Source organism: Entelurus aequoreus, linkage group LG12 (assembly GCF_033978785.1).
Source record: "Entelurus aequoreus isolate RoL-2023_Sb linkage group LG12, RoL_Eaeq_v1.1, whole genome shotgun sequence".
NCBI classification, from domain to species: Eukaryota; Metazoa; Chordata; class Actinopteri; order Syngnathiformes; family Syngnathidae; genus Entelurus; species Entelurus aequoreus.
This window is the reverse complement of record NC_084742.1, coordinates 35575988-35586278: the sequence shown is the minus strand read 5'-3', so window position 1 is coordinate 35586278 and position 10291 is coordinate 35575988. Positions and strand designations below refer to the sequence as shown.

The window sequence follows — 10291 nt, the reverse complement described above, 5'->3', positions numbered from 1 at the left end:
ATATCCCAGTTCTTGCGTGGCCAGCATACTCATCGGACATGTCACCCGGCCGGCCATTGAGCATGTTTGGGATGCTGTGTATTGTGCAGGGGCGCCGCCAGGGATTTTGGGCCCCATGAAAAGAATCTTTACAGGGCCCCCTGTATTATACTTTCATCATCATTAGGGGCCTCTCTGGGCCCCCCTCCATCATGGGCCCCTAGAATCCGTCTCCTTTACCCCCCCTTATCGGCGCCCCTGGTATTGTGTACCAGTTCCTGACAATTTCCAGCAACTTGGCACAGTAGTTGAAGAGGAGTGGACCAACATTCCACAGGCCACAATCAACAACCTGATCAACTCTATGCGAAGGAGATGTGTTGCACTGCGTGACGCAAACGCATTTCAGAGTAGCCTTTTATTACGGCATCCTAAGGCACACCTGTGCAATAATCATGCTGTTTAATCAGCATCTTGATCTGCCGCACCTGTGAGGTGAGATGGATTATCTTGGCAAAGAAGAAATGCTCACTAACACAGATTTGTAAACAATATTTGAGAGGAATAGGTATTTTGTGTATATAGTAAAACCTTTAGACCTTTGAGTACAACTCATGAAAATGGAAGCAAAAACAAAAGCGTTGCGTTTATATTTTAGTTCAGCATAGATAAATACAGTAGAGTCGTATGGTAATACGGTTTACCTAGGGCCGGAAACGCAACACTGGGAGTCTGGGACGTACAGGCGTCACTTCCGGGAGTAATTCCAATCTGCTAGCCGGTGCCATGTTGTGATAGTTGAGGAAACCGAGTGTTGACGAAGTTCACTCCGGCAAAGTGGAACCAAAGACGGAAAAAAACAATAAGACCGCCATCATGGAGGTAAGATGACTATGTCACCATTTAACATGGAAAAAATAACCAAGTTTGTCGTCATTGTTGACGATCAGCCAGTTAAAAAGCATTGGTTGTCACCACCTCAGGGTGGCGTTGAATACGAGCTGATTTCATTTATTAAATTATTGTTAGTTTATTGTTGGCATATGAACATACAACTACTGTGAGAGACGTGTCAGCATTTTAAACAAACACTAAATGAAACGAGGCTAACTTATATTTGTTAAATGTTGTGAAATGCTTGTCCGGTGTTGTCTTTCAAAGTAAAACTCCATGTCACTGCAACGTGGATTTCAGCCTGACATTATGAAGTTAATCTGAAGGCTGTAAATGTGGAGTAAATTATTGCAGTGTTGTGATGGAAGTAAACTGTCGGATAGCTTTATTCCACGAAAGAGGACATATTCGTGGGATTTTATCCTGAAACAAACATTGCTGCATATCCGGTTAGCGTAGTTTGACACAACAGCCCGGGCTGTCCTAGCATCAGTGTCTCCGGTTCCATTGAGCAGCCTGAGCCGGGCCAGACTGGAGATTTGGGTCGGATGCAACGGTCACGCAGGGTTTCCTGTCGCGTCAAGTAGCTTTAACCGGGCCGCCGGTATTTTGCCGGCTTCGGGGAGCTCCAGACAAACGGCTGCTGAGTGTGTAGTAGCAGTAACAGCACCGCAACCTTGCGTCAAATTCGGCTAAAGCTAAACCGCCGTAAGAGAGCCACGTTAATTGGTAGCTAGCCAGCCCTGTGGACTGGTTTATTCTTGGGGCGTCCACATGTTCGATTACGCGATCCTCCACAGTACTGCTGGATGTTTGCGGAATCATCTTGACTTTCATTTATATGTCTTTCAATCCTGCATCCACAATTAGTGCGCAGAGGTTAGCGGGGACATTGTGATTATTAATTTCCCTGGGAGTTGTCTACCCCAAAAAAGGATGGACCTGAATTTTTATTCGGATTTATCTGGCGGAACCGGGCAGCACGATGGTGATCCAGAGTTCTTGGACCCGCAGACCTACAACGGATTTGACTCTGACAACAAGGTGATTTCATTGAGCTGTGAGGCTTGACAGCCATTTGTCATTCGAACAAAATATGCAGGCATCCATCCATCCGTTTTTGTTTGGCGCTTGTTCCCATGAAGGTAACGGGTGATCTGGAGCCTGTCCCAGCTGGCTTAGGGCGAGAGGCGGGGTACACCTTAGACTGGTCACCTGTCAAACACACAGACAAACCCACTCACGCCTATGAATTATTGTCCTCAACAAACTTGCCAACATGCATGTTTTTGGAGTATGGGATGAAGCAGGAGAACATGCAGTTCTTTTAGTGCAGTTTCAAACCCAGTAACTTGCTTTTTTAACTGACTCCCCTCCCTGTCTTTCAGTTCCCGGGAGGCAGTGACAACTACCTGACTATTTCAGGGTCAGGCCACCCCTTCCTCGCTCCATCAGAAGTAAGTAAGCCTTGTCATCTCCTGAATGTGGTCAGGAGTGTTAAACTGACTCGTCCTGTCTCAATCTAGACGTTTCACACTCCCAGTCTGGGCGATGAGGAGTTTGAAATCCCGCCCATCTCCCTGGACCCCGATTCGGCGCTTACCGTCTCCGATGTGGTGTCTCACTTCGGGGAGCTCTCAGACACCAGCACCTCCGACAGTGTGGTGGTGCCCAGGAACGCTGTGGTGGAAGGTGACGACCCGTCCTTCGCCTCAACTTTCGTCCACCCACCCTCGCAGGGACTGGAGCACCTCAGTCTTGGGGTCATCAACCAATCTGGAGGCGCTCTGCTGGGGTCGTCGCTGGGCATGGTGAGGATGGCATGAGATGTCCATACTCTGGATTTAGTCACAAAAACAAATTCCTCCTCCTGCAGGATCTGGGCCATCCCATCGGGTCCCAGTTCAGCAGCTCGTCGCCGGTCACGATCGATGTTCCGCTGGGAGACATGAGTCATAGCCTGCTGGGCTCCAACCAGCTGACCACCATCGACCAGTCGGAGCTCAGCGCTCAACTTGGGCTTGGCTTGGGTGCAGGGAATATTCTTCAGCGCCCTGAGTCGCCGGAAAACCGTCTGTCGGCTACGGCGTCACCCACCAGCTCGCTGCAGGATGATGACATGGACGACTTCAGAAGGGTAAGATTCCCTCGTGATCTCTATCTTTCTAAATCGACCGCTTCCTGCAAGACGCTTTCTGTCCCTGCCATCAGAGCATCCTGGTGGAGTCCCCCATCACTCCGGCCTACTCTGCCGGGGTCATGTCCCTTGACCCCACTCTGGCCGATGCGCCATTGTCTGCCCCGGCTGCCGGCATCTCTACAGCCATCGGCCGGAAAGGAGGCGGTGCCGGAAAGAGGGGAAGGAAAAAGAAGGAGGAAAAGAAAGACCCCAATGAGCCGCAGAAGCCCGTGTCGGCATACGCTCTTTTCTTCAGTGACACTCAGGCGGCCATCAAGGGACAAAACCCCAACGCCACGTTTGGAGAAGTGTCCAAGATAGTGGCATCCATGTGGGACAGCCTCGGAGAGGAGCAGAAGCAAGTAAGATTTAACATAGTGGATGATGCAATCGTTTTATATTGTTTGTTGGTGTTTGACTTCCTTTACACTTGTATGATGTAAGTAGTCTTCAGAGGATGTTGCCTTTTTTCATGCACCATTTTGCCTTTGCATGATGTAAAGCTTGAATGTCAAACCAAGTATCATCTGGAGGAGATCGTATTATTCGGTTCTTTTGATCCAGGATTAACTTCACATTCTTATTTTTAGGATCCTTGACCAAGGCTATTCAACTACAGTGCCTTTATCTCCTAAATCTACAGCTTTTGGGGCGAGGGGTACTAGGGATAGCCCGATATCAATACTGCAACGTTGTATATAGGCCTGGACGATTAATAAATACATTAATCGAACGATAACCTCGATAATTGCGCCGGCATTGGAAAAATTGCCACGTCTGTGTGCGTTTACTTTCTTCCTCTCTAGCTTCCAAACAGAGTGCAAGAGGTTTAACTCTGTGGATCGCTCCCAGTGCCTGAGTGTTTTTGAATAGCAGAGTTAAACGGAGTGAAAGTTCTTGGTAGTCATCCACAATCTTTGTCTCTGTGAATGGAGGCAGGACTATGAGCTTCTGACAGCGACATAGCCTTGCCAGTCGCCAGGGAGAAGCAAAAATTAAAAAGAACAAAGATTGCAAAGCCAACTATCTATCCCCTTATCGGAATATTTTGGCTTCAAACCGAATAAACAAAATTAGCCCATCAACATGGATGAAATGAGCCTGTATGCCAAATGTGTTGGGAAGTGATGGCTAAAAAACAACCCACGCAGTTTTTCCAGCTGGGGAAGAACTACACTTCCAGATGTTCAGTATTTATTGAAGTGCAATTTTTGCTAACATAAATTGAGAGTCAATAACATAAATTGAGAGTCAAATTGTATTTGTATTGTTTACTTATTTAGGATGATCAAAACATTATTGACCCTGACCAATTACAATGGTAAAACATACTAATTAAAAATACAACTTTATTGCGTTAGAAAAGGTTACATGCATCATTAGAATTATATGACATGATTACATTAGTGCTTAATTTGGTCTCAAATTAAAGCTGAAAATTATGGTTATTTGAAATAATTTGAGGGACTATTTTTTACTCATTTTACTCCACAATTGTCGAGTAAAATTTATCATTGGCCGAGACTTAGTTGTATCGACTGATAGCAAGCGACACAGACTGATATCAACCTTCTTATCGACTTGCTAAGATTTGAAATACAATTACGGTAAAACAAAAGTTTAAATTTGTTTTAAAGCAAATGAAAATAATTATAATTCCTATCAATCCAGACTCTGCATAACAAAAGTCGTTTTTAACAGCATTTATGTCAATGCATGTCACATGTCAGTGTTATTAAGCAGATGCCAAGATTAGATGAAAATATTATGTATATGTTTGGTCACAACCTGAAGCTGAGAGGGAGACATCGTTTCTGGCTGAAAGCTTAACGTAATGTCCAAATAAGTACATCCACCTCGCTGGGACGTCACGACGTAGACCGACTGTAAAAGCCAGCAAACAGAGGCATCAAAACTGTGTGCAAGCTCATGCATATGATTTGATGCTTTGGCATTTTTTAACATGAGTATCCAACATTGTAACAACATTTCTAAGTTAAATAACAAAAAAATATTCATTTGTCACTTCAACATCATAAAATATAGAGGCTGTGCTGAAGAGCCTCTCACCCTCTACACTTTTTAAACGTGCACATAGAAATTTTCCAGTAAAGCAGTGGATTGAATGACCGTCTTCTTTTTAGCACTAACCAAATACCTTTTACCGTGATGATCTAAAAAAAAATGTTAATTCAAATTTGTGGTGTAAAAATGTCCATTGCTATCACCACCTGAGACAATTGCGCCATACAAATTGCACTCGGCTACTTTTCTCTTCCTTAAATGTAAAGTAACTCACACAGCTGAGATGACAACATCGCGAAGCTAATTGACTGACGCTCTAGCAGCTGTTAGCTAGCTATATTGCAATACAGCCGCTGAATCTAGGTTTACGGCATGTCGTGCAGCGTTAAATTGAGAATTTATGTAGTCGTTTTGACATTTGGGTGATAACTTGGACGTTTTGTCAGATCAGATAGTTTTTATTTTTATTTGATATCTAATCTAGTAGATTTGACCAGTATGAGAGATACTGATTTATGGATCAGTTTGATACCCTCTTATGGCCATAGTTGGTCCATTATATGGTGCTGTCTGTCCACTCTTCAGCACTTGACAAAAGCCTTGTCTCTCCTCTTTTTCAAAGGTTTACAAGAGGAAAAATGAACTTGCCAAGAAGGATTACTTGAAAGCACTTGCGGAATACAGAGCCGGTCTAAATTCTCAGGTGGGTTTTTTAGTTTTTGGTGAAAATCACATGTTCATGTTGTTATAGTGTGTGCCATTCTCTCCAGGCTCCCATTGAAGTATTGGACTCAAAACCTTCGCCACCCCGTCGAGCCCCTCCAGCACCTGTTGTTGCTGCCCGCCCCACCAGGGCCCAGCACTACAACCCCGAGGAGAACACTATCACCAACATCTGCACCTCCAACATCATCCTAGACCTGCCTCAGGTCACCACGCGCTCCCGCACAGGCGCGATTAAACCACAGCCACCACCTGCCGCCGTAGCTACCCCAAGCCCTCCCACCGTCACCAAAATCATCATCAAGCAGTTGCAGCTGCCCTCCGGCGCCGTCTCTGTCACGGCGATGCCTGCCTCGTCACCACGCCAACCGCCACCACTGCAGCAGATGCAGAACACCCCCCCACCGCCGCGGCTGCAGCAGATGCTGCACGCCCAGGCTCCGCCCCCACTACAGGCTAAACCTCGAGGAGGGGGCGCTACCGCCGCCACGGCTCCTCCTCCCCTGCAGATCAAAGTAGTCCCGGCGGCTCGCCAATTAGATTCTTGTGAGCCGATAATTGTGACGTCGGTGAGCAAAACGTCGGATGTGACGATGGAGGTGGGAGATTTAACTGCCGTGGGGACAAAAGTAGTAGAAGAAGTGGTGGAGGCGGAGGAGGGGGTAAGCGCAGTTTTGTTTGACCACTGGAGGATGCTGCTGACAATGATTACAATGTGTGCTTGTGTGTCAGATGCAGGTGGAGGTGAACGTTGCGCCCAGACCTGCCGTCACGACAGCTGCCCATCCAAACATTTGTGTACGTGCCGGCTGCACCAACCCGGCAGTGGAGAGCAAAGACTGGGACAAAGAGTACTGCAGCAACGAGTGTGTTGCCACACACTGCAGGTCAGTCCACCTTCAAACAAGGAAGAAATAGCTACTTTAATTGGCATTCCAACTTTTTCCTCTCTGCAGGGATGTTTTCACAGCCTGGTGTGCCATCAGAGGGCGGAACTTCACCACTGTCACATAGTGCGACCCAGGAAAGGCGTGAGTGAGTGAGTGAGTGAGTGAGTGAGTGAGTGAGTGAGTGAGTGAGTGAGTGAGTGAGTGAGTGAGTGAGTGAGTGATGGCCAGATGAGGCTCAGGAATTGGTACATGTGAGTTTTATCCCAGTACATGGGGAGGAACTCGACACTGCTGCTTTACTCTCTCTCTAGCAGGAAGGAGGGAAAACATCCAACAAATGTTTAAAAAAAAAAAAAAAGAGACATTTTATAAAGACAATGTTTTTTAATGAACTTGAAGAAACATCAAGGAGGAAAAGGTGTTCCAGGGGTTTTTTTTACAGCTCATTTCAATGATTTTGCTGTATTACAGTGGGTGTGGTGTGCTCTTGTGAAAAGATGTTTTGCCGTAAACAACAGCTCCTTGGCGTAAAACATGGAGCATCACCCCGGGTTTTCACAAGATGCATAACGGCTGCTGAACGGCTCCAGATGTTTTCCGTTTACATTCCAACCAATGTGTCACTTTTCACCGCTGGTGGGCGCTCTGTGCACGGCTCGGACATTCCGAAGCCCCGCGCTAAATATACGCAGCGCTTCTAATTTTGCCAGTCACCGCAGCACAGCGGATCAATTTAGCAAAAACGGAACAAAAAGTCATTCCCAAACACAAATCAAATGACCCGGTTTACTTTCAAAATAAAAGTACCAAGTGTTCAAGGCAGTTTGTATCTTACACCTTGAAACAACCTAATGGGCGGGGTCAACTTGTGAAAGGTTTTTTAGACGTTATTTCAACCCTTTGACACAATGGATGAGGGAGGACATGCTGATTCTGGAGGACCAAAATCAAAGAATCATTACAGGTGTAGCCTGTACAGCTATTTGGGGGCCTGTGTCAACTCTGACCTGCCATGAGGCGGGAGAAGCATGGGAGTGGTTAGTGAAAGTTTAAAGTGTGTGTAATAACTCACCAGAGATAGTGCTACTGCTGTTGTTGCTTGCTACAAATACAAAAATAAAGTAGTCGTTTTGCAAAGCAAAACTGAAACTGTTGTCCTTTTCACAAGTGCCGCCTCGGACGGCAAAGCTGGAGATGTGTTACGGTGTTGCAGTTCAGCAGCCATTACGTATCTTGTGGAAATCCGGGGTGACTTGAGTATTTTCGTGCGTCATCTACATGAACACATTTTTTAAAATTCAAGACAAAATGCACATTCGGCTCAGTTTGGGAAAGAAAAAGAGCTTCACTTATTGTCTAAACCAGTGGACCCCAACCACCAGTCCGGGGACCGGTATAAAGGGGACCGGTATAAATTAAATAATTTAAAAACGACCGTCTTTCCCATTTACCAACCAATAAGCTTGTTCATAGATGCTTAATAAAACTTCTGATAGGAAGTTGCCATTTGTTATATCTTTGTTACATGGAACAATGCACATTAATAAACATATGAAATGTAAATGTGCCAGATTGTAGCCAAAGGCTAATATCTATCTGCAGTCCCCAGCAGGTTGATGGTATGCACTGTGTGGCATCAACCGCCCAGGGCCCATTTCATTGGAAAGAAACAAGCCCAAGGCTCCTACTAATTCAGCGTTATGGTGAGTTGTATTATCTGAATTTATCTGCCAAATGTGGAAAATAATGCCTACATTAAACCGGACACTGGTGCAAAAACGGTTGGAGACCTGTGGATTAAACACGTTTAGGTTTTGTTTCTCAAGGGGGGTGTTTCAAGGACAACGCAACGCTCTGAAAATTGGTGCTAAGATTCAGGAAAGACGAAAAACTGGTTCACTTTCCACCTGTGAGAGTGTTCCCGCTTGGATTATTTTTGTACAACTGATGCATATTCAGTGTCACGTGGACCACCTGAGATGTACAACAATCAAAAAACTACATCAGCCCTGTTGACACTACTGGAACAAACTACTTGTCCTTTTTAAAATGAAAATGATACATTAATAATGGGACACTTTGTGCTGATGGACATGGGCAGGAAGGCTGGACTGCTTCACTAAAACCTGCAAGTGTTTCCAATGGTGAAATAAAATGTTTTATGTTTTAACAGTGGGTGTTTGGAACCTCCCAGATGACATAAATAGACAGAATTAACCCACAATTGTAATATTTTAAGTTGTTTTACTATGAACACTTCGCTTTAAAAACAATACAGGAACAGGGCCAATTTTGATGATATATCATCAAAATTAATAGGAAGCAAAAAAAAAAAGTCACAGGGGCTCTTGTAAATCATTACTTTCCTACATCAGCCACGTTTATAGAGTATGAACAGAATAAAACAAATTAGATTAAAAAAAAGTAAAATACAATAAAAGTTAACACCCTCACATTTACATGATAAAATTAAAAATGTGCATTTATATCATAAACTTAGAGTATATAGTCCATTCTTCTGCCGCAATTAACTTAAATGTGAACATCACATGACTGCACAAAGAGTCATCAAACCTTACAATGATTTTTATAACAATATGGTATTTGTAGTCTTTGAAACTCAGATACAGTACTAATATGATTATTATGCAACTGATGAAACGCTGATGCTAATGACATGGTTGACACGATGTGATATGGATGAAGAAAAGCAGTACGCACTGCTTTTCTTCATCCACAATGATAATAGTGCCTTGTTTACAGGATGTAAATGTACATTTACATCCTGTAAACAAGGCACTATTATGATTGTAACTAATACCAAACAAGCACTCATCATCAATTAGTTGGGGTGTGGAATAAACTATAAGGAAATCAAATTGTGTTAAATTGATAATTAAGGCGACTTTTGAGATCTTCTAAGACACATTTAATGTTTTTGTGTAAGCAAGATACCATGCATCCATCCATCCATTTACTACCGCTTGTCCATTTTGGGGTAGCGGGGGTGGGGGTGCTGGAGCCTATCTCAGCTGCATTCGGGCGGGAGGCGGGGTACACCCTGGACAAGTATCCACCTCATCGCAGGTCCAACACAGAGAGAAAGACAACATTCACAGTCAAATTCACACACTAGGGCCAATTTAGAGTTGGCAATCAACCTATCCCCAGGTGCATGTCTTTGGAGGTGGGAGGAAGCCGGAGTACCCGGAGGGAACCCACGCAGTCACGGGGAGAACATGCAAACTCCACACAGAAAGATCCCGAGCCCGGGATTGAACTCAGGACTACTCAGGACTTTCGTATTGGGAGGCACATGCACTAACCCCTGTGCCACCGTGCTGCAAGAAACGTTGTTAAAAATATTTATCAAGAATACATTTCAATGTCGACATCATTATTATAATTGAGATTTTTTTTAAACGTATTTCTTTATAACATTTTGGGAAATATGGCAGTCGGGCGAAATGAATGAATGACGACCGTTCACTTCCGGTTCCTTCTCTCGTTTTTGTCGCGAGATTTGACTCCCTCTCTGTTTGATGACGAAGGCGGGAAAAAACACCGTGGCGGGAAAAAAGGGGGGCAAGGGTGGTCAACA

At 44.6% G+C, this 10291-nt stretch overlaps 1 protein-coding gene across 2 annotated transcripts; it reads left to right on the top strand.

Annotated features, from left to right (window-relative positions):
- Nucleotides 1-693: 693 nt before the first annotated feature.
- On the top strand, nucleotides 694-8860 carry tox4b (TOX high mobility group box family member 4 b). 2 transcript variants are annotated; one of them, XM_062065853.1, is made up of 9 exons: nucleotides 694-861; nucleotides 2262-2330; nucleotides 2400-2684; nucleotides 2750-3010; nucleotides 3085-3414; nucleotides 5700-5780; nucleotides 5848-6462; nucleotides 6533-6687; nucleotides 6757-8860. In XM_062065853.1, the coding sequence occupies exons 1-9, from the start codon at nucleotides 856-858 to the stop codon at nucleotides 6812-6814; spliced, it is 1860 nt and encodes a 619-aa protein (XP_061921837.1). In that variant the 5' UTR covers nucleotides 694-855; the 3' UTR covers nucleotides 6815-8860. The 2 variants fall into 2 exon arrangements, with proteins under 2 accessions (XP_061921837.1, XP_061921836.1); XM_062065852.1 differs by lacking the exon at nucleotides 694-861 and adding an exon at nucleotides 1386-1917.
- Nucleotides 8861-10291: the final 1431 nt, after the last annotated feature.